Source organism: Nymphaea colorata, chromosome 1 (assembly GCF_008831285.2).
Source record: "Nymphaea colorata isolate Beijing-Zhang1983 chromosome 1, ASM883128v2, whole genome shotgun sequence".
NCBI lineage: Eukaryota > Viridiplantae > Streptophyta > Magnoliopsida > Nymphaeales > Nymphaeaceae > Nymphaea > Nymphaea colorata.
The window spans coordinates 28897587-28922754 of record NC_045138.2 but is presented as its reverse complement, the minus strand read 5'-3'; the positions used below and the strand labels follow the sequence as shown (position 1 = coordinate 28922754).

The 25168-nt window shown below is 37.9% G+C and overlaps 2 protein-coding genes across 2 annotated transcripts; one reads left to right on the top strand and one right to left on the bottom strand.

Moving 5' to 3' along the window:
• Positions 1 to 2167: 2167 nt before the first annotated feature.
• Positions 2168 to 6336, bottom strand: LOC116245630 (uncharacterized). Its single transcript, XM_031617089.1, has 2 exons — positions 6120 to 6336; positions 2168 to 4194 (listed from the first exon to the last, which is right to left on the bottom strand). Exon 2 carries the CDS (start codon positions 4155 to 4157, stop codon positions 2538 to 2540), a length of 1620 nt encoding a protein of 539 aa, XP_031472949.1. The 5' UTR covers positions 4158 to 4194; positions 6120 to 6336; the 3' UTR covers positions 2168 to 2537.
• Positions 6337 to 20430: 14094 nt separating this feature from the next.
• On the top strand, positions 20431 to 21391 carry LOC116267546 (uncharacterized). The gene has a single exon (XM_031649336.2). It carries the CDS (start codon positions 20519 to 20521, stop codon positions 21191 to 21193), a length of 675 nt encoding a protein of 224 aa, XP_031505196.1. The 5' UTR covers positions 20431 to 20518; the 3' UTR covers positions 21194 to 21391.
• Positions 21392 to 25168: the final 3777 nt, after the last annotated feature.

The window sequence follows — 25168 nt, the reverse complement described above, 5'->3', positions numbered from 1 at the left end:
CATGCATGGCTTCAAAAAATTCCATTTCGACAAAGCGGGCGTTAGATTACTTCACATTTGAAATCTATAGATCTTATGTGACATGCTTTTGTTAATGTAGCAAAAGATCTACGGCAAAATTCATGGTTCATCAAACTAAGGATCTTAAGCCCGACCAAAAAGTCTACAGTTGAATCCTTATTTTGCATTAAGATCGAATGAGGGAGAACCTGATCATAAATCCACGATTCTTAAATCCTGAGCAGCTTAGATCATGGGCTATCGAAACGTTTCCTAATTCTTCATGTCACACCACTGGTATAGTTTGGATAAATGAGCCGATGTTGGTTTTGAATCGAAATTGTATTCAAGCAGTTGTATTTGACAAAAAAAATCACTTGATTATTCCTAATCTGACGCAGACGTGGTTTGAATTTTTCTTACTGATCAATGCGGCAAGTATCCAATCTTTATGAACATTTCAATCCTATTACATGTGAAAAATCAAATATGTTTTGGGCGTATCGAAATTAATTATTAATCTGTTTCGAGTCGAATAATGCAATGTTCGCATAGTCGTATATGGTACTTACTAACCTAAATCTGATCTATCGACATCCCTAGAAGTCATATTTATAAAACTGGATTCACAGGGATTCAAAAATTCAAGGAAATAACAAAACCAACTTTATAGTACAGCTACAAACTAACGTATTCAACTCACAGCCAAGCATCAGTACTCGTTTAATTGGATTAACTTGTTTAGTTGCTACTCGTTTAATTATTTTCTCATTATAATTCAATATTCATTGTGTAGTGGAGCCGAGTCAAGTTTAAACAAAATAAATTCTTACAACTCGAACTCGACTCGTATAACATTTCAAACATACATTTCAATCGAGTTTTAGCAAGCCGAGCTCGAACTCTTAGTGCAGCTGCACATTTCCTTTCCAAGGCTGACACTTCCTTATGAAATGTTTCACCAATTTTTGTGGAAGAAACACTTTGCGGTTTCTAGAGCCATTTGCCACCTTCCTTGTGAAGGGGCTGTGGTCCATCAACTGGGATCCAATAAAAAGGTTATCTGGAAGTGCACTTCAGATTCCAACGTTCCCTGTTGTTTTGGCCAAATTTTGATCATGCAAATGTCGACATTTATATAGTCGATTTGATAGTAATCAACCTTCAATCGTGTTTCTTTGACACATCATTAATATGTTTTTCTAAATTGGCAACATCTGTCATTATGGCAGTTTTTTTTTTTTTTTTGAAATTGAAAGAGATGGTCGACTTAGATTGTTTGCTACTTTTTAAAATTTTAAAAATTTATCATATTTTTACCTAGTTTCTTAAAACTCGCCCTATTATACCAAAAAAACTTTGTCGTTTAAAATGGGAGAACGGTTTTTTTTTACTATGTTGAAAAGATACGTGTTGAATTTTGATGATTCAGATTTTCATCGAATCAATCATATAAACTGCTTCTGTTATAAAATAATTTGATCAAAATGACATAAAATGGTGAGATTTTAGGGGCTGAAATGTACTTAGTCTTGCAGATAGCGTTTGTATCGGACTGCACCTTTGTTCTTCATTCCCCATACAACAACTGGCTAGGGGAAACCACACGCACCGTTCAATTTGGTGTGAACTGTGAAGATATGCACATTGAAGTTGCGTTACAGATTCCGTGGTATCGAGTTTTTGGTAAAGAAAATTTCAGTTGTGTCATCTGCTCTCTTCTTCTTTTTGGCGGCAGTAATCATTTAATGCAGCTAAGAAAGTACAGGGACTATTTCAAAGCTGAGATTGGCTGATTAGGTTCACTCTATTTCACGAGTGTGAAACACCATCTTAGGCTTCTGCTCCACTTTTATTGCAGAATGAGAAAGACAGTGTGTGCTTGCATTAATACAATCAGGATCCATCAGTCTTGATTATCATTCTTGATGAATAAAAAATTAGTGGAAAGACCAATATACATCAAGATGAGTTGCAGACTTTATTAGTCATTCTACTTACTGTTGCAGTTCGTATAGTCTCAATCCCAAGGACATTACTTGGTTTAAATGAGATGCAGAAAGGTTAGGTGCTTCAGATGAACCAACAAAGTTCATAACCAAGAAACATTGGGCTTAGAATCCCACTGTCCAAGAGAAAAAGGATCGGCGAAAAAACAAGTTGGATCGAAGAGAAAATTCTGGGTTACTCTTGATGAACAACAGAATCAGACAATGATTCTGATTTGGTAAATATTGCAAACAGAAAAGAAGAGAACAATCAAGCACTACCTTCTCTTAATTTGTTTTGAAAGGGAACCAGGGAATCGGCCAATGGCTGTAGAAAAAAACCTACAGCAAATTATGTACAGTAACCGCGAAGTCCCTGTGATTTTGATGACTCGAAGAGAACCAAACAGACTTTGAACGCAAAACATGTGACAGGAGGTAAGTGCAACAGCATTCCTGAATTGGTACAAAAATGGTAGAGATAAATTTCAACCAGAGGCCCTCCCGTCTTGATTGGTAGGAAGAGGACAATTTCTTTCTCTGATATCTTTAAATTGAATTTTGCAGGGAGAGTCTTCCATCACTCGCATTTGCATCATCAGTTTGTGGGATTTGATCTATTTCAGAAACCTCAATAGTGCTAGTGGTGCTGTCCACTTTCGTTTGGACCTCTGAATCTGCAGTTACAGGAGAATCATGTTGCAAGATATCTGTAGCCCCATTGCTTCTTGTTTTGTTCAATGGAAGCGAAAAACTGTCAGAATCTCTGGGACCATCCTCATCATAGAAAGTGCGAGTTTCACCATCTGAATCACTCAGCTCAAGTGCTATGTCCTGTTTCTGGTTACTCTGATCAGAAATTCGTTCACGCATGCTTTCTATAACATCATTCTCTTCACTATTCACAATGTTCACATTTCCTTGTCCCATTGTGTCATGGTTCTCTGCTTGACTATTCTGAGAAAGTTCTTCACTGACACTTTCACTGGCATCATCCTCTTCAAACTTGCTTGCGTCTTCTTGTCCCAATATGTCACTGTCCTCTGTTTGACTAGTCTGAGAAAATTCTTCACTGGCACTTTCATTTGCATCATCCACTTCAAGGTTCAACTGACTTGCATATTCTTGTCCCAAAGTGTGATGGTTCCCTGTTTGACCGTTCTGAGAAAACTGTTCACTGGCACTTTCTCTTCCATCATCCTCTTCAACGTTCCTCTTGCTTGTGTCTTCCTGTTCCACTGTGTTCTGGTTCCATGTTTGACTATTCTGAGAAAATTCTTCACTGAAAAGTTCTCTCACAACATCCTCTTCCCCATTCGTATTCTCTGTATCTTCCTGTTCCACCTTGTCATTCATCTTGTTTGGAATGTCAATCACATCAGTCATCCACTTCTCATTCTCTCCTTCCAATGACAGTATTACTGTGCTGTTTTGCTGCTCAAATTGGCCAAGATTTTCTTCAGTTCCCTGATCGCCATGGCCCACAGTCTCATTCTCTATAGCTTCCTCTTTATCCTTAAGATCTTTGGCATCTTCATGAGTGACCTCAGGCGTTTCAACATTGCTTTGCTGCTCAAATTGGCCAAGAATTTCTTCAGTTCCCTGATCGCCACGGCCCACAGTCTCATTCTCTATTGTTTCCTCTTTATCCTTAAGATCCTTGGCATCCTCACTAGTAACCTCAGGTGTTTCAATATTGCTTTGTTGCTCAAATTGGACTTCTTCAATTCCCTGATCACCACTGCCTGAGAATTGCTTTTCCATGATCGCCCCTTTGTGTTTAAGATCCTTGGCATCACCATTTCCAGCCTCTTCCCTGTCCTGAACAATTTCAACATCACCACCACCTTCACCAATTTCACTTTTCGCAGGTAAACTCGCCTGCCATTGGTCCGCTTCACTGCCAGCTTGTGGTTTTTCTATTTCCATGCTCAGCCTCGCAGCATTATTATCTAAGTCGACCATCTCTTTCGGTCCAAAGTGAAGCTTCGACTCCCCATCCTCCATAGTTACTCTAATCTCTGGTTCAGGCTTTGGACTGTCTCCTGAACCCTTAATCTCGTAGACCAACCATATGCATACAGCAAGAACCGCCATTGCTCTGATAACATGTTTAACCTTGAACCCTCTGAATCTCTGACTCCGGTTTGCAGAATGCAGAAGCATCATCACAAGAACGCCTCACCTTCTACCAATTCAAACGGACCTGCTTAACAAGGTAGAGGCGATATTCAAACTTCATATTAAGGCACCACATAATTGTAGATGCAGTTTTTAGTAAGCATCATGAATGCAATATGATGGCGTCCTAATCAATAGTAAGTGCTAATATCATAAAAGAATACAAAATGGTATATGCAGATAAAACCCGTACTCTCAAACGGAGAAAAAAAAAAATCACAGATGAAATCACTACAGATTGAACCATTAAATAAACCTAACCAAATGAACGTTCATTAACACTTTGCTACGTCATCAGCATGATGATAAAAGCAGAGAACTCTGTGAAGACCTAACATTCGTCAGGACATTATTTTTTTCGCTTATTTTGCGGCTGGGCAGCTGGTGTAAAAAACATTAAATGAAAGAAAAACAAGGATAAACAAGCCTAGTTATCATTACTATTAAATAAGCTCAAAAATTAATATTACTACTAGTTGTAAATTTATAATTGTATGCTTGTAGTTCTGATACAGCATAAACCTCAAGCTTAGGGCTCATCTTCTGGTTCCTCTCTGTCTTTCTCTCTCTCTCTTTCTAATCTTGCGTTCCCTTAGTGCTCCTGCGTGTATTTTTCTTATTCCTCTTATTTCTTCTTTCTCTTCTTCTGTCATGCTATGAAGTCACCGGCCCATCTCCCCGTCTTTCTCTTCCTCTTCATCTACCTGATTTGTATATTAGGCTGTCAGATCGGGTGGTTTATCGGGGTTTTAAACATCAGGTGTTGACGGAAGGAACTCCAAGCCTCACAATAAACCCCTATCGTTTTTTCTGTTGACATATCTAGCATGAAAACCTCACTAAAAGGAGATCTCCAAGAGGTTGCTTTATGTATACCAACGAGAATTATTGTAATTCAAATTCTTCTTGATATGAAAGTTTGTGCTCAGATTTTGAGGTACTGGTTGTTACATGCTTAATATCTAATTCCATTTTTAGACATGCAAATCTTTTAGCATATGCTTAAACTTCTTGCATATAATATCTGAATTTTGCAATTAAAAGCACGATAATAAACAAATTCCACTTATTAACAGTTAGGGACACATGATGCTGTATTCGAAATAATTTTGAAACTCCAAACGTTTTCTCATTTCCAAATTTCATGTAGCCACTTCAAGCTACGCAGGTTTCCAAGGAACGAAAACTGTAGCGATAACAACAGCAGACAATCTAATTTATACATTTATGCATCACATGGGCGAAGGAGAAATCAGTTGTGTCTAATTTGTGTATTTAAGCATCACACGAAAAGGAGAGATTATGCATTTTACACAGCAAGAACACACAAAACGAAAGATTAATACCTGTTGTTTAGCTAAACATTTACATACAATTCGTCATCAGCTAACAATATATGTTGTTTTCATGTCGTTCGTTACAAGGGTTTGCTCTTGTACCTATAGGTGCTATTGTTAAGTGCTTTTATTATGGTGTACCAAAATCACCTGCATTTTCTCTTCATTCATCTAATGGATTTGCAGTGATTAGATACCAATCTGTCTATACGTTCCATTCTGGCAACGTTGCACAATGCAGCAGTTACTTTTTTTTTTTTATCCGTGCATTTTTGTCCTGTTCCACATACAGTGGATATTATTTCAGACATTTTAACAGACAAAAAATTTGTCCATAGTCTTTTATCTCTTGGCAACTAATCCATGGATTTTAATCTGTGTGTGTGTGTGTGTGTGTGTGTATATATATATATATATATATATATATATATATATATATATATATATATATACTGAAACTATTCATGCAGCCAAATAGAACTAAGTAATTCGCAGATACATTTGGACGAGTGAGAGAGAGAGATCAGAAAGAATCAAGAAGCATCAATTCTTTGCTCCAAAATCGCTTTTCTATGGCTCAAAAGATACCAGAAGAAGAGAAATGAGAACCCACCAGCAAGAAAATATTATCCAGAGCTCGATGCACTTCACAATATGACGTATACAAGGAGAAGAGGACGAGGCAATGAAAGAGAAGCAGTAGAAGAGCACAATGAGAGCAATCGGATTCGGGCAGCACCAGAAGCAGAGGTCGGAGACGCGAGAGAGGCCGGAGCAGACGGCTGACTCGCGTCGCGAACTCGAAAGAAAAACGGGAACTGACAGGCGGAAAATCAGCCCAAGTTCCCGATATGGTGGCAGAGAAATTCCGAACACCCTCTTTTAACGCTGGCGAAAGCGGGGGGCTGAGCTCTTGGCACTTGGCAGAAAATGGCGCTCCGCATACTTTTCTTTTTTTTTTCCAAAAACCTCATCTGCTTTAAATTGAAGAAAGAAAATATTGAAAACCCTTCTCCATATCAGCTGATTAAGTTAGATATAAATATAAAGAAAAGTATGTCCTCAACAAAATTATCTTGATAATTTAATAAATATATAATCTTAGACATGGATTTACTCAATATCATGTTAAGCTTGCACTTTCCACAATGTAAGTATGTAACTCTTAACCTTAGTCCATCTTCAAGCAAAAGACGAAATGGTATTCAATTAGGAAAGTTTTTTTTTGTTATTTTTATATCGGTAAAAACATAATAAAAAGAAGTGAAAGGGAGCAACTGAAAACTACTCTACATTTTATATATATATATATATATATATATATATAATCCTTGTTACCGCTTGAATTTTTTCGTAATGAACCCTAGGAAAAGATTTACCATTATTTTGTTACCATTAAGGTTTTACCAACTTTTTTTTTTTGTTTTTCTTACATTTTCTATGGATATATATTGACGGCGGGATCGTATGTGTACTTAAAAATAAATATTAGGTAGTTTTGGTAACTATGGCAGAACGAGCAGGGGAGTTCTCCCCCACAAGGTTAAATGGTGATCCACCAGAACGTGGCGGCTTCCCATTGGGTAACCCTACGTGTTTGTCCCACCACGGACAACAGACATTGGATCAGACTCAAAATAAATTATCCGATCCAGTTTATGTTTAACTGGATGTGATTAGGGTCCAAAATGATTATTGTGATCCAGTAACTCAAAATGTAGGTCACTTAATATTTCTCATTGGAAAAAAAGTTTTTTTTTTGCATTTTTTCCATTTTATCCTTGTAGGCCGCTTGTTTTGTCCTCCGTATTGAATTCAATCCGACTCTTGATTGTGTTGGATCTTACGATCCGACTCTTGATTGTGTTGGATCTTACGATCTCCCCTCACCGATCATGTTCTCGACGCAAGTTCAGGGGAGACATTGAATTAAAGTATGAAATTCATGTTTGAACCTTTAAGCGAACAAAAAATCTTGGATATCTACATCTTCTCTCTCTCTCTTTCTTGGAGAAGGCGCCACCATGAACGGAGCAATGAAAATAATCTTAAGTAGTTGCTCAAACTCCAAGCCTTGAGCTTGGGGATTTGAATATGAACGGCCATGCTAAGCCCGTGTTCACTTATAAAAGCTCATCAAATAATACCAAACATAATTTCTTCAAGTGGATTATATCTAGAAATTGTAGTGCCTCCATTCAAAGAAAGAGTTGTGTCAAACAAGGCTCATGTGTCATAAATTAGCGGTATTATTGAGAAGGCCGGTCAAGCAAGCGGCAAAATGACCGAACCTGGTTATATGCATCATACTAAAAATTTTCCAATCAAAGAACTGTCCAGTGTAGTACCTGCTTTGGAATGACTTGAAGGACAACCATGGAGGAAAACTTTATTAATGTTAGACTGTGGTTTCATACAAAGAATCTGACTATGAAACCCAATACACACTTCATTAACATCCATTAAAAATTTGATCAACCTATTCACTATCCTGACAGGAACTAAACTCTTTGAATGCTCCACGAGTACATGCTAAATTGTAGAATATGATGCAAGTGCCGATTAATTTTGTTCTTGATGCAGATCAGATATCAACTTTTTAAGATGACAGATCGCATCATGACGCTGTTGGCGATTGCTTTTGAGAGGGAATGAAAGATCCAAGAGAGAAGAACCATGCTGTTGCAATGACACTAAGCCTTATAGTCGGCATTCGTAGTAGAGGCAAGCTTGGTGATTGAACTTATTCTTGGCACTGAGTACTCTCTACGTTGAATAATTGTCTCCCATCAATGTTTTAGATAGTAGTTCTGGACCGGGATTATCCGAGTGGTGCAGGAAGAAAGACGAGGACTGTTGTTGTCTGCAAGGGTGGAACTAGAAAATTTTTTCTATAAAAAATTAAATATATGGTTAAAAATTTTTCAATTGGCTATAGAACAGTGACTCGAATCCTGTGGGCATAACTAGATCCAAGTTTTTTTTTTTTTTTAGTCTGATACCATAAAAAAAAGTCGTGAGATGGAAAAATCACTTTATTACTTCATTATGCACAGGAAAGATACTTATATACAACAGTACAAAAAAATCCAGATCTATGATTTTTTATAGCATTAAAGAAAGGGGTATTCACCGAGGCGTGGAAAAAGTTGTTGTCAATAAGCATTCTGCTTTACTGACGTTTCCACCAAAAAAAAAACATGAGTAAAGACGTTCCACCAGAAAGTAGTAAAGGACTGGATCTCCGCGTCAGTAAAAACCTTTTTTTCTTTTAACATATACAAAATCTCCGTGCAATACAACGTAATCCCAAGCTAAGGCGAGAAAAACTTTACAAGCGTCGGGAAGTAATCGTTAAAGAATGAGATAATTTCTCCTTGAATTTCGTCCTCTATCTACGCGCATCCAACAAAGCAATGTAGGTTAATGAAAGTGGTAAAGCAATGTAGGTTAATAATGAAAGCCGCAGCGTCACATGTGGCCTTGTGTGGGCAACTGTTCACCCTCTATTAGACTTAGACTGTTCCTCTAGAGTTCTTTTATATTATAGATCAGTCATGTGTTCCTAACAGCACCTTCGGCCACCAACGAGAGAATTGGCTGCTGCCGCTTAAGACCCGTCAGCTAAAAATGCCTAACTCCAACGCTGCTCAAAGGATTGAATGGTGACTCTGGCTATCCAAAGTCACCCATCTTGTTTATGTGGGCCGTTTGAGTCATCCTTGGATGGTTGAGAGAAAATTTAACAAAAAAAAAGTGTGAACTAAATATTCATTACCTTTCTCTCTTTAATTTTCTGTCAACCATGCGTCACAATCAAATCAAACAGCCCTTATAAGTGAATGGGTAATTTTGTATAAGCACCTCTCCCTCTCTCTCTCTCTCTCTCTTAGGCTGGTGCCGTTCAGTCCTTTCACTCTCTTCCCACCCCTCTTATTTCGTTTTTTGTGAGTTGTATTGTATATTTCTTCTTTTGCTTCTATTTTGCAGTTTGTTACTGTAACTATGAGACTTCTTCTCCTCAATTTTTGTATTTATGAGAGTTTTTGTTCTCAAATTTTAATATATATTCTCATTTTATTGGCTCTCTCTCTCTCTCTCTCTCTCTCTCTCTCTCTAACAAGTGGGTGGAGTTGTTGAGCCTCTAATTAACTCATGCACCTAGCTGCTCAGGTACAAACAGGTACTGTAATGCATCTTTGGAAAAGAGAATGTATAATGGCAACGATGCACGCTTCAATGGAATTGTGAGAGTCTCTTAGATCATGGACATATAATGCCAAAGAACATATTGATATTTTCTCGATGGCAAAACCTAACCTAGAAATTTTTTACCTCATCAACTAATGTTTACAGTGACATTGACCGTGAATTTTACCTGCTTGGCTTAGGCTTTATTACCTTATCCTCTTCTCTGCTGTCGGCCATGGATCAGACAGCACCAAGAGCACTTGTTCATCCCGATAGAGACATCAAACAACTCTCCCGCCAATGATCTGCGGCAAAGAAAGATGTCAACAGATTGAATTGGAACCAGATGTACCGTTTCCCTCTTATGATTTATTGGATGTTTACATATTCTTCCAATTAGATGGATGATGAATGACAAAAGAAAAATCTACACCATATTTGCATCTAATTTTTAAATTCACAATCCTAATCCGACTTCTAATTAATGTCACTTCTAAATCTGAATTCGACTTTTAAATACACGACCAAATGTCAACTGTATTAAGATTAGATGTGATTTTCCAGTTCCAAGTAGATCGACCCACGCTCCAAAGCAAGCCTGAACCTGAACGATGCAATAGTATGGCTTTGGGGTTTTTATGCTGAATAACTACTTTAAAAAAAAATCCAATTGGGCGCTCTATTTGGATAAATGTTTTCATATCCAAATCAATTTCTGGAGGTTCTATCAAATATTCAATTTGAATCCGTTCCATATTTGACATGTTTAATGGTGATTGTCTATAGTAAGAAAGAGGAAATAGTTTAGAAATGAATCATAATTGAGTTTGTAGAATTTACCAAATATAATTTTTTTAAAGTTTTGTTGGTATACGAATCTAGACCGGGAAACTTTGTTGCTTAAGGCGTAAAAATCCTGAAGCTGGTACCCTAGCCCTAAGGCTGGGCATCAAGTCAGGCCCGCCAGCGGGTACTCTGTACTCGGCCCCAAAAAAAAACACTGGGCCGGTAATAAGCTCGTGTGGGTTTGATATTTTTTTAATATTTATATTATTAATTTATATATATATATATATATATATATATATATATATTACAATTAATTACATTTATGTATTACTTTATATTAAAAATATATTTTTTTAATTTAACTGGGTTGAGCCCAGGTTTTAATGGTTGGGCCAAGCCCAGGCCCGGGTTTAGAGTGTCAGGCCAGCATGATGCCCAAGCATACCCAGGCCCCTGGGTCTATATCTGATTCAGTTTGAGCAAAGGGTTGATGCTTGTCACAGAGCAAATCTAATTATTTACACATGGTGATAAAATTCTCATATATTTGTAGATGTTAGTAAGAGAATGTATGAAGCAACTAACCAATCTACTCACTCAAAATCTAACCTTTTCTCTCAAACCTACCTCATCATGCTCCATTTTTCAACAGTCCTGTCTTCTTCACTTTAGTGGTTAGCTGAAGGCTCGGGCGACATTAGAGGGCGAACTCGTACTGCCAGACCGGCCGTAGTGCAGGTGGGTCTTGGCCGTCAAGCAGACGGCCAAATTCGAGCTTTAGAATATGCATATATAGGTTTTGGAAATTGCCATACTGTCTCGTGAATTTTATTTATTTACATATCGGTGCCTCTGACCACTTTTGGTGTCGTTTAATCGAGTTATTACAATATTTGGAAGGTTTAAAAAAATTTGAATTACCATCCTTTAGCCAAATATTTCTGGCTCTCAGGTAGAAGACATTCGCCTCAAGGCTTAACAAGCAATTGTAATCTTACCAAGTGGCTAGATGGTCTCCTACTCAATCAGTTTACTTTAATCAGATGAAACTACAAGGAACAACAATATAACAAAATCAATAGAGATGAAATATAGCGCCGCTAAACACTGGTGATGCATCTAAATAGTTGCACTTGCACTGATTGATCAATTGAAATGGGCTAGCTGATTCGAGCCACGGACCGACCGTCTGTCTACAAGCCATTGTTTAGGCTGATCCGCTGAACCCGGGGGTCATCCAATATTTAATTTTTGGTGGGATGATCCATTAAACCAAGCTCGATTTGGTACAGTTATCGTGTCCTTCGCGCAACCTTATGCCCAAATCCATAAGCTTGGTTGAGAACAGGAAACTTTTTAATTTTTTAATTTCTAGAGAGAAAATTCTAAGCTCTTAATATTAAAAAACGTTTAAAATGTTAAAAATACTAAAATTCTATAAAGTTATTCATTTGGATCTTTCTTTGTATCAACTTCCTCAAATATCAACAGCAAAGAAAAGGAGGGCCCTTTAAGAAAGATAATATTTGAATTCCAGTGGAGGGTAGAAGAAGAAGATACCTTGAAGTGGCCAAAGTACCTACCCCTAAAGCCCCCTGTTTCCGGGGTTCAAAGCTATTTCAAGATCTGAGTGAACTTACAGTTGCTCCCTTCAACTCGAAACAAAAAAAAGTAATGCCTGGAGGAATCAAACTGACGACGGGCCCGGGCTTCATTCTGATGACGGGCCGAGCTTTATCCTGACCGGTTGGGCATCTCAATGATTGCTCGAGCCCCTCTTACGAGTCTTTTTCACCTTTCACCTTAGTTGCACTGTGAAAATGAGCAGAGCCCATTGCAAATGAACAGTGAAGCCTAGTGAGGTCTTTTTATTTAAAGTGCTACGTAGTTGATAGTCCACGCTTTGCAAGCATGTCTAGATCACCAAGCCTATCTAATACAGTGCCTAACTACGTCTAGTTGGTCATTAGCAGTGGAGGAGTTGCTCATGGGGGCGTATGGGCAATTGCCCACATAGTGCCACACAATTGCTTATCTATATATTAATGCTACATGCATAATTTTGTCCCATATCCAATGAATTTAGTAAATAATCTAGGAACTACGGGTTATGGGTATGAAATGAAGCATTCCTGTGACAAAGTCTGCAAGTATTGATCACATGACTCAAGCTATATATTACAATACGGTGTGTTTAATGGTTTTATAAATATATATCATAGGTGGACGCTCCTAGTTTTTACTTACCAATCGAAATTATTGTTTGACACTTCATGGGTTTTTCTAAAAATAAAAAGAAAAACAACTTTTTGACCCATTAAATCATATAATTGACCTTCCATCTTTTGCATTGCAAATTCTTTGTAATACTTTTTTTTCAAATTAATCTGAAGTTCAAAATGTGAGAGATATTGTCAATTAGGAATATCAACGGATCAGATTTGGATCAAATATATCCTTAATCATATCTTTAAGACATTCACATATTCAAATTCGAATTCATATTCAAATTTGAGTAAAGGAAAGTCATATTTGAATATGAGTCCAAAATCCGATTGTACAATCTGAATCTGATCTAAATCTAATTTTTATATTTATATCCGAATTTTGAAGCAGATTTTACCAACTTACAAAAATTTAATAGCATTAGATACAAGATATTTGTCTAAAAATGAATCTTATCTGAATCCGTATTCAAATTCACTCGGATATTTATGTATATCCGGATCCGATTGGATGTCATTTATTAAATCTGAATCCGATCTGATTTCTTAATCATATATTTTTTTTTTTTTCATATCTGATTTTTTCAGATTGAATCGGTCGAATATCTGATTTAAATCGGATATATTGGCATCTCTATTGTAAAATGCTGCAACAGTTGAGGCCTTCCTACTTGAACAAATTCACTTAAAACGTTAAACACGGGCACCAAAAGGATGGGGAAGAGCTTTTGGCCTTAATCTAATTATTAGGACTGAAATGACTACTTAAAAATTACCAAAATAGTTTTTAAAATAAGCAATGAAAGGACTAAATATTCATCTTCGCAATTAAAATGTGCAGATATTTTGTAATCAAACAACATCGGGTCATTATCAAGTAGTCACTCACAAATCAAAGTATCGTACTAGAACTTCTCTCCCTTCTCTATGTATGAGAAGATCTAAAAGGACACCTTGTGGTAAAGAATAGTCCATGGCCTCATTGCTGCCATTTTGTATTTTCTAGTCCACAAATCAATCTCTTTGCTTTTATGTTATAGTCCTTTCAAATCTTAGAACTTGAAAGAGGTCGTACCTTTATTGCATGGATGTCACCTCCCATGTTGATCTGGCTGCTACAACAAATCCAGGAGACTTAGCGGTTGATGGTTTATTTCGCAATGATAATGGAGAATGGTTATTTGGCTTCATTTGTCGTGCGGGTTATATAACTAAAGCTAAACTTATTACTATTATTCATAATTTGAAATTAGTTTGGGAACGTGGTTTTGGTAAAAAATTATTGTTGAATCATATTCCTTGTTAGATGTGAATAAGGTTCTAAAAGTAGTGCGTGCGGCCTCGTGACCCTTTATTATGGATTGTAAAACAGTTCCAAAAATTACTGAGATGAGATTGGGAGTGTGTCTTATGTCATACGTAGAGAGAAACTAATACTTGTACTGATTTTCTTGCTTCATGGGTCTTTCAAGGATCCTTTAAAGTGACCGTTTTTACAAATCTGCAAGGTCATTTGCATCGGTTAATTGTTGAGGATCTAGTTGGTGTAGCTCCACCTCGTGCTATAGTAAATTAATGTGGTTCTAAACCACTTCATTGTACCCAAAAAAAAAAAGTTAACCGCGGGCATTGAAATACACAAATATACACCCTTAAAAAAGGAGAAAAAGAGAGACGGTTGAGGCATTTAGAAATTTTTATCAAAAGGAATTTTTTTAGTTTTTATAATCTTTTTTTTCATTTTTAAAACCTTTTTTTTTTTACTTTATCAAGAGTATTCCGATCATTACACACTTTTGTGCATGCAAAGAAATATGCATATAACCAGCTTAGCTGAAACACAAGTGTCTAGCAATGGCATCGAAAGCACTAGGAACAATTTTCAGTGGATATCTGAGTGCCATCCTAGTAGAACTAACTTGAATAGGATAGCCTGGTAATTAGATTTTCGATTCGACGGAAAATCGTAAGAGGCATTTGGATGACACCTTCAAAAAAACTCAATTTTGTGAAAACCAAGTTTTTTTTTATAAGTTTTTAAAAATTGGTTTTCTGATTTGAGTGACAAAACCTAAAACACAAACTTTGTAAATAGCTTGGAGGAGGGATACGCTATTCACTGCTTTTTGAAAATCCAGATTTTGTCAAAATTAGGTTTTTTCAAACCCAATATTGTCAGATATGAGATATTTGTTGGATTGTTAATACTTAAAATTTTATTGCTAAAACAATCACAAATTGAGAAGTAAAAGAACTTGAACTTTTAATTCTTTTTGTTATCAAGAATCACTTAGTCATCTAACCATGTTTGTCTATCAAAAGCATGGTTGAAAGAAAAAAATTGTTAAGTAATATTAAATGACGAAAATGTACATTACTTTTCTTTTTTTTGTTTTTCTTTCAACCATCTATGGATTGGACAGTCCTAATTAGATGATTGATTAACTTTAAAAAACCAGAGTTACCGTTCAATTTTTCATTAAAAAACAAAGTGAGTAAGTAAAAAAAAAACTATAAATCGGTCGATTCCTGAATATGATGCAGCAACAAGGTGTATCCAACTGCGTATATGGACGAAAAAAAAAAAAAGCTTGCCCAGATGTAAGATGGACCCAAAAAGTCCATGAGTTGGTTGTTCGTCATTACATCCCATTATTTGACATCCCTTACAAATCTTTGTACCGGCGCGGGCACGGCAAAATAAAACGACCATTCTAGATCACTCATTGACTTAGCCTTTTCTTTTTTTCCCCAAGTAGTCGGGAGAATAAACAAACAACAAGGGTTCGAACAACAATGTGAGGTTGATCGTTTTAACTTTAACATACATGTCATAGGCTGTCAGGGGTCGACTCCTTCGAACCGTGCAGCACGACAAACTCTCGCCAATAAACCGCAAGTTTTAGCCTATACAAACACGACACAAGGAAACATAGGCCTTCTTTAGTATTTTTTGTTTGGTAACTTTTTTTTTTAAGCTATTTTCAACTTGTTGAACAAAATAACTTTTTTTTATGCGCAGCTTGTTTTTCTTTTTCCATATTTTTTGTTTAAGGGCATTTGTCATCTTTTAGCTATATAGTAGATATATACTGACGGTGAGCAGCATTGGTAAACCATTGAAAATAACAACCAAATGCGTCAGTATATGTCCAACATGTACCGACAGTCTTTCATGAACGGCAGTGAAACTTTCAACCACATTTCCACATACACTGATGGGATTTCAAAAACCGTCAGTAAAACATTTATTGACGCTTCAAGTCCGTCTTAGTGACATTTTTCAAATGTCATTAAAAACCCCTTGTTTTGTGGTTTCTATATCCAAGATACCTAAAGTTGCCAAATTTTAAACTTAATTTAAAAGACACATGTATATAAACAAATAAAAATTATATAGATGCCAATATAAGGCACTCACATCAGCTTACACATGCCTTTGTCACTGCCATCAAAGAAAGGCTATGTATGTTTTCACTAGGTTGGCATTTCAAGAATTGATTTATACTCTACTAGGTATCTAGCTAGAAAGTCGGGGTCCTGTTGGCCAGAGTCAAAGCTGCAAGGGAGTTAACCTCCTAATTCTTCTCGGCATTCAACGGAGGTCCAAGGGCAGCACCAGCTTGGCGGTTGCAGGAGAGTCTACACCAGAAAGGCGCAACAGTTGTGGTATCAGAGCCGCCATTGGATTTTCCTATTTTAACCTTGTTGACAGAGTGTGACCAGATTTAATTATGGAACAGAGTAGCAAACTTTGCGACACCTGGCAGACTACATAATAAATTGAAAGAAAATGATCATTCAAACTATTCCTCAAGGAGGCCATACCATACCCCCAAAAAAAATGTTAAAATAAAATACTTTAAATATTCAAAAAATAATAAGTAATAATAAAATATAGCACATTAAATCGATTTGCCATTGATGTGATTATAAACCAGTTCAAGCCTTTTCGTTTAAATTGAAAGAAATTGATTCCCCTTTGAATTATTATAATGGTTTTGGAGGGTGCATCCGGTGCTTAGTACTCAAGAGAAGAGCACTACTCACCCACCCAAAAACGCGGGGGACCCACACCCTAGGATGACTTCCTTTTGCTTAGTTGCTGGTGGGACCCGTCAAATTATAACACATACGCTTACCCCCAGGTACTCGACCCGAGCATGTGTTCATACCCGGCGAGAGCATTTATCAGATCTGCCTCTTCTATGCCGAGAGCTAGTGTTCCCATATGAGATAGAACTTTGTAAATCCTTTATAAAAAGGTAAATTTTCTAAGCAACTCTCCAGCTTATCCAAAATTTATATTACGAAAATTTCATAAGCAACCTCTTGTAGCAACCTCTTGTGCCTGCTTTCTCGGGTCTTCGTAGAGTAGAGTATACTAGAACGTGACAGTCACTACTCTAAAACTTGAACCTGAGTTCTTAGACGAGTCGAATCACCTTGCTATCCTATCCAATACGCTATATTATTTCTTTTGAAATAAAATATGGTATTATATATTAAACCCTGCAAACATGTATTTAAAACACAGAATGTTTGTCTTATGAATAAGCATTGTTATAAAAAGCAAGATGGCGCCATGATTCATAACGATTACTATACCGCCCAATTGATTTTCTAGTTAAATTATTTTCTTTCATTCACTTAACTTCAGGTTTGGCGTGCATTAATTTTTGTGCCGCTTCCAGCTAATCTGATCTTTAAAAAAAAAATGCCGGAGTAATTAGGGGTGGAGCCAAGAATGACCAAATTATAGTTTTATATGTTTTACGAGAATGAAATACCATTTTTCAAAATTTTTATATAAGATAAACAATTGTTAAAAATTTGCATTTAAAAAAAAATTTTGATTGGTGGGACAAGGGCCATGGTACCATGAATGATGAGGGCAGGAAAATTGAGAGAACTTTGGCTCTTGCTCACTGGGTTGGATCAGGGATCATCGGCAGTTTCTTTCAATTATCCATCTCATGGATAGATGATTACTCTCAAATACTGTGGAGATAATTGAGGAGATCAGAGTGTCTATGCGTGAGAAAGGTTAATTTCAAGAAAACGTTTTTACTTCTCCTAGAATACAAGGCCGATACATGTCTATGGATTTTTTTTTTATTTTTTTCATTTTTTAAATCAATTGAAAATATTCTGAATAGCTTTTGTACGCAACCATAGGTGTTGACCTCAACCGGCCCCGGCCCGATGGGGGGAAGGGGAAAGAAGGAGAGGGCCAAAGGCGGAGGGGGAAAGGGTGGAGAAGGAGAGGCCGAGGAGGTGGAGGTGGAGGTGGAGGCGGAGGTGGGGAAGGGGGAAGAAGGAGAGGCGGAGGTGGGGAAGGGGGAAGAAGGAGAGGCAGAGGAAGTGGAGGTGGAGGGGGAGGGGGAAGAAGGAGAGGCGGAGGAAGGAGGAGGGGTGGGGAAGGGGGAAGAAGGAGAGGCGGAGGGGAGAGAGGGGCAAGGGGGAAGAAGGGGAGGATGGGGGACGGGTTGGGCCGGACTGCCACCGAGCCGTACCATGAGGCCCGGGTTCGGGCTCGATCGGGCCGGGCTGGGTACCGGGTACCCGCTGGCGGCCCAGCCGGACGCCCAGGCTTCGATACGTGCAAGATTACTCACAAAAATATATTTATGCTCAATTTGTAGGAGATGAATATAGTTTCCACTTTAACTAGCCAACTCCACACTTATTAGGATAAAGTTGGCACAGTTGCCACCTGGGAGAAAGAGGGGGAGGAGAAGACTGGGGTGCCCGAAATCCTTGTCCCGAAAGCTCGTAGAATTTTATGCTCATCCCTTAGTATCTCATCTGCTTATCTTAATTTTCTTTTATTTGGCTTAGTCTTTTTTTCATTTTGTATATTGTATATTTTTTGACATATTCGATATACATATGCAACATATATCACTATCAAGTGTCCATTTTTTATTAAATTATTTAGTCTGTTTAATAGTTAAAATAGATTAAAAATGAGAAAAAGCAAAATGAGATCAGTAATTATGAAGTTAAGAAACAGGGGGTTGAGTTGCACCATACATGGGTAGGGGTAGGGGCTTCCTTGGGATTTTAAAAAAATCAGGATTTTACTTATTATTTTGGAAAAAAAATTTAGTTTTACCTATATAAAAAAATTTGAAAATTAGTGTTTCGGTTTCTATTAAAATTTTGAAATTACAGTTTGGGCCTCGTGACAAAAACTTATTAGAACTGCCTCTGCGCATAAATAAAACAATATAACAATGACTAAAGAGAACGTAATTTTCATGGCAATCAAACCTAAACCTAAGTCTTGTTGCTCACCTGCTGGAGGTTCGACCAACTCTACTACGCACTGGTTGGCTTGATAGAGAGAGAAAGAGATGGAAATTTGACTAAGAAAATAAAGGTGCTGAAACCTAACAAACTCCTGTTATTTCGAGAAAAATCTCAATACTCTTAACATTAAATCAGATCAAATGAGCAATATAGAGAAAGCGTGCTTAGACATGCTAACTTCTAGAGAGAGAGAGAAAGATATGGAGATTTTTCCAGAGTCCAGCTCAGTGAAAGACGGCGAAGTCTTTAAGAAGACAAGTTTATGGGAAGTCGTGGAATGGAATTGCTCGCAACCATCAAACGCGTTCTATAATATATGATAAGAGAGAGAGAGAGAGAGAGAGAGAGAGAAAAGCCGTCTCAGATCAATCATTGAATGTGAAAGCTGGAGACGCGTTACGTGGAGTGAACACGTAGCGGAGTATGAGATTAATGATCAACGCCAATAATTGGAAAAGTTTCATTCAAGAGCTGAACAACTGCAAATTCCAAAAGGATCGTTCCTTTGATACAAGCCATAGATTTTTTCACAAGTTTATGGTAAAAAGGATGAGATAAAACCGAAGTTCAACCGGCCCGTTTTCCGGCTATTCATTTAATGACATGCAGCCAAAAGTTGCAGTTTCCTGATTCTTTTATCTGTACTCTTTCTTCGCCAACCATCTTGACCGGTAAATAAACGAGGCAGTACCATCCCGTCCACCCCGCCGGCAACCAGTTATAGAAGCCTGATGTTGGTTTCAAAGATGCGTTTCTAAACCAGTTTTAGTATTCAAATCATGTTCTTATGGTCCTTTTCTGAGGTTGGAGAAGAAAAGTCGTGTTCTGGTAAAAAAATTTCAGAGAGAGAACGAGCGAGACACTCATACCAACATATAATTTAACCAAGCAAATTCAATACAGACCTGTTCAAGATCTGTAAGAAAAAAAAAAACTCAAAAAATACGGTGATAGTGCTTAATTTCCAGTTTCGATCATGAAATGGCTACTCGACCATTTTTCTTTCTCCTCTTATCCTTTTTCCGGCACACAAGAGCAAAGGCAAGGAGAGCTGGAAGGGGTCATGACCCTCCTTCAGATTTTTAAAAAACTAAAATTTATATATAAACTTTAGTTTAATTTATATAACAATTAAAAAAATTATATTTTTAACTTTAAATTTTGAAAAAGCTATAGTTCGACTCTTATAACTAAAAATTCCTTGTTCCGTCTCTACGGCAAGACACCACTTTAAAAATATCAAGACATCATCAAGACATGATAATCTCTATAACCATTAATCGTAAAGCAAGTAACTAAAATCTTGTGGACCTTGTTCACTAATATTATTTTCATTTTTCTGGACGGATTCCACTTGACCACCCTTTAAATACCTGCCCTCCCTCTTCCTTCTTTCTCACACTAAACACCCAGCCTCTAAGGCCTCTCCCTTTTTATCTCTCTCTTCTTCTCTCCCTCTCTTTCTCTCCCTCTCTCTCTTTCTCTCTTTAAAATGGAAGAAAAGTCCCCACATGCATCCGCCAAACGCCTTTGTGCTCACATAGCAAAGGTAGTCCTTTATGTGCTAAGGAAAGGCTTCTCCAAGCGGAAGTTCATGGTCGACCTCCACGACATGATGAAGAAGGGCAAGCACGCCGGAAAAGCCATTGGAAATCTCATGTCCAACCACTATTCCGACCTCAGTTGCCGCTCCGGCGGCGTTAGTGTTGTCCCTTACGCCCCCGGTGAGTACGAGTACAGCTGCAGTAACACCCCTGCCTACACCTTCCCTTTCAGAAACAACAAGCGCAAACCCCATTACGGCAACCACCATAGCCGCCGCCGCCACCACCAAAATGACTACCTTTCTTGTATATATCCTCAGTCTTCCAACGACGAGCACGTGGCTGCCGCCTTCCAGAAAGCACTAGAAATGCTGACTTCCGGCTTTTCCGGCAGGGAATCATGGTCATCGACGGCCTATGCCCTAAGTCCCATGGCCTCCCCATACCCCTTGAGGGTGACAGACTCCCCATTCCCCCTTAAAAATGAAGACGACGACGATCATCGTGTCGACAAGGAAGCTGAGGAATTCATCGCCAGATTCCACGAGCAACTGCGTTCGCAAAGACGCACGGCAATGCTAGAGGCGCGTTACCAAGACATGCTAATGTACGGCAGCGGGTGAATTCCCGGCTGGCCGGCGCCTTCTCCGGCCAATGGAAATGGACATGTTAATATCCTTTGTACGAGATTGTGTTCATAGCATGTGGACCTCATGTGACTCTACTTAGCTTGAGCTTCTGTGACTGGTTTTTCTCCTCTAGTACAGATTAAACTAGCAAGATCTTGAGAAGTTTGGGAAATTTCAAAGTGCTTCAAAGAATTTTACCTTGTGCTAGCAATCATAGTAAGAAACATACATATGAAATGGAATATCGTGAAATGGACATTAGCAAATTACGGCACCGGTTGTGCAGGTGATCCACCGCCGTAAATTTGAAAACTGTACGAGCACCATGGTGTTTGAAAACGACGAAAAGGAGGAGCGGTGATTATATTTAATGGGTTGATCTTGAAAGACTTTAAAGGCTTGAGAAATGAGGGAAGCTTTGGCACCAACTGCACAATCAGAGCAGGCTCATCTAATTCAAAGCGTTGTACCATTAGTTTTAATAGATCGTGACAGGAACCCAAGTTGGTAAAGCCACCAAGTTGGTTTGGTGAAATTGGACCTTCTCTATTGGGTACAGCCTTTTTTTCTTCATTGGTAGCCGGAAATCATTACCGGCGCCGGACTTGCAGTAAGGGATGCATGCCCTTGAGATTTGACCTCATAAATGTCCTGCAAACTTGGTAACGTCTATATGTAGATCTCACCAGCAAATGATAGTTTAACTTCAAGAGAATTCGTTGCGAATTCATATAAATTAGCATGATATTAAAAGTTTGTTGACTTGTAGGTCTATATGTTTAGGTCATGATTCTACTTTTAATGGCCTAATTCAGTTCAAGCAGTTAAGAATGGGATCTTTTATGACGCAATTGGTTCGCTCATAGTACTAGAATTTTGAAGATTCCGATCTTCATGACACGTACAGAGTGAAAATAATGGCTAAAAGTTGTTCCGAGAAAAAATAAAAACTGGGTAAGAAAGAGAATCAGCAGGTTGTAGATTGCGTGAAAGAAGTCCTTTTTCATCTGGAATGATGAAGAACTGTCCAGAACCTGAATATTTTAACTTTCTTCTTCTTCTGCTTCATCTTTTTAATTTCATTGTGCAAATGTGCAAACAATAGAGTCATTTATCATTACAACATCCTGAGATGAAGCTCTCGCTGATTAGCGATTTCTAATTTGTTGCTATTAGGCTAATTAAGCGTTGTTATATATACATATATATGTAATCAATTATGAATTTTTTATATTTACATATGGTTTATGCTCGTGTGGCTATCAAGGCTTTCTGTGATGCAAGTCATTTTAGATGCATGTTCTAGCTTGCTGGCTTTTATGCTTTAATGCCATGTATAACTCAATGTTGAAACATCATATGTAAGAAAATTTCTTACTAAATAAGCTATGGAAAGCAAATTTGTAAGATTAAATCGGTTCATAAAGCACTCAACAGATGGCGAAGGCATGACCCCTCGTAATTACTTCTTGTGGTTATACAGTGTGTCGTCCTCTCTCTTTCTTTATCTCTCTCTCCTCTTAGCATATGGGCACCTGAAAATCTGGATACTAGTACTACCGACTTCAACAGCCCGATCTTATTTCATCAAAACCGTTGCTGTCAACTCAAAGGGGCTACCTTCTCTCTCTCTCTCTCTCTCTCTCTGCATATATATATATATACCCTCCAGCCAAAACCTGGCCAGAGAAATCCAAGTTTGTGTTTGTGTGTGATCGACGTTTTCACCTATGAAACACATAGTACCATATGTTTTTCTTTTCATTGCTACCTTTTATGTGCAAGTAAAGAGATATATAAGACATAATTTACCAACTATATTAAAGTGTACAACTGTTGCTAATATCTTGAAAGATTCTACTTGGAGTCATGGAAAAGAAAAGTCTGCTGACGATTCCTGAAATCACATAGGCCTAAAAGTATCAACTTGGAGTCACCTTAACCTTAATGCATAAAGAAATTCAATTAACTGAACATGGTAAACATGATGCAAAGATTAGCTTACATGTGGTTATCTCCTTTTCCCTCGACAGCTACATGACTACATCCACCTAACCTGCATTTTCTCAAGAGCATAATGACTCGGTTTTAGTAAGGCCAGTATTACGGTCCCTTTAATTTCTGCGTACGTTGTTAGCTCCCTTTCTCTCACCTAACTTTCTTCCCCTTACTCCCATGTCGACGTAGTCTTTTCTTCTTCTCCTACAGAAACATGTAATCTAAAATAAACTCTTAGCTACTGTGTCTGTAGAGCACAGAGGGGATGAACTCTAAAAGCTCTCTTTGATGCATAACATCTCATATGGTCACGTAGCTGGCTTTGTATAATTAGCTGTCTTGTCTACGTCATGGCTTTGATTCCTGCACTACAAGGACTTCTCGCTTATAATTTGAGCTTAACATCTCTCTCTCTCTCTCTCTCTCTCTCTCTCGATCTCCATCTTTCCCAAGGCGACCGCCCTCGGGCGGCAGAATGCTGGTGGTGGAAACAAGGTGGTATTGACGCCCATTGGCAGAAAAAGAAGTTGGGGACCATACAATTGAAAGTAACCTGACAGTTCGGACTAACCTCTCTCTCTCTCTCTCTCTCTCTCTCTCTATATATATATATATATATATATATATATAGAGAGAGAGAGAGAGAGAGAGAGAGAGAAAGAACAGTATCCTAATTCAGCTGACAAACAAAAGAGGTAAAAAAAAAAAGAACTTGGTTATATGCCTTCTACTGGTTTATGACTAAAATAATCTTAGTTTACACTAGAAAATAAATTTTTTTTTTAAGACAAAATTGAAAATAAAAAAATAAAAAAAAAACTATATAGAGCATTTCTTTTTAATAAATTATCAAAATGTCCTTCCTTTACTACACAACACAAGGTGCACCCGGTGCATGTAACTTTTTGTCAAAAGAATCTCATTCAAATGACAACAGAGAGAAAAGGATGTAAAAGTTTCAACTTTTACAGTGACAGCTTGTAGGATATCACATATGAACACCAAATGACACTTCTAAGATTGGATATTGACAAGCTTCTACAGAAAATACAGCACCAGTTATCTTCCATGGATGAGTGTCAGATCTAGGAAGATAATAACTTTAAGTGTGCACCATCTCTCTCTCTCTGTCTCAAGGTCGATATACATTCATATGTTAGTCGCCCATGCACGCACGCACTTGTGCATTTGCATTCATGTGAGTAAGTAATGAATGTTAACTTATTACGCTTGTGAATCTGTATTATATGCGCACCTACGAATGCACCCATGTCTACATCCACTCATACATAATGACATAAGGGCAGTTGCTTTAGTGAGTTTGGTGCCTCAATGGACATTGACGTGAGTCTGGTGTGGGTGTTATGTTTGGGTGAACCCAAGTTCAGCTTCTTCCTAATAAAAGTGTCTAATGGGCATTGACGTGAGTTTAGTGTTGGGCACTACATCTAGGTGAACCCAAGTTCAGCTTCTTCCTAATAAAATTTTTCAAGGACTGCTGTTGGCTGGCATGGGCAATCACCCACACCAGCCCACACATATCTCGGCTACTGTATCTTTTTAGATGCATGCTATACATATGTGCTCGAATGCATGCATGCGCTTTCGCTTAAATGCGTTCCCACCTATTTATATATATATATATATATACACACTTAGGGTTTAGGGTTTATAGGTTACCGGAAGAAGATAAGTATGCGCTGCTTCTTAAGAGGGTCATCGCCAGTATACGTCACAAGTTGGAGGGGCAGCTGAGAGGAGAAGGGAAAAAAGGGAGAGGAGAAAGGGACGCAAATAAATAGGGGGCAATGGAGCAGTAGCCCTCATTATGAAGGGTCTCTCTCGCGCAATTAACTCCTTGTTGCTGACCTTCAACACGCGCTTACCTTCGCCCTTTCAAACTCTCAGATTTCTTAAGTTGCGCCCACTTCGCATCAACCTCCCATTTCTCAATTATTCATCCTTATTCTA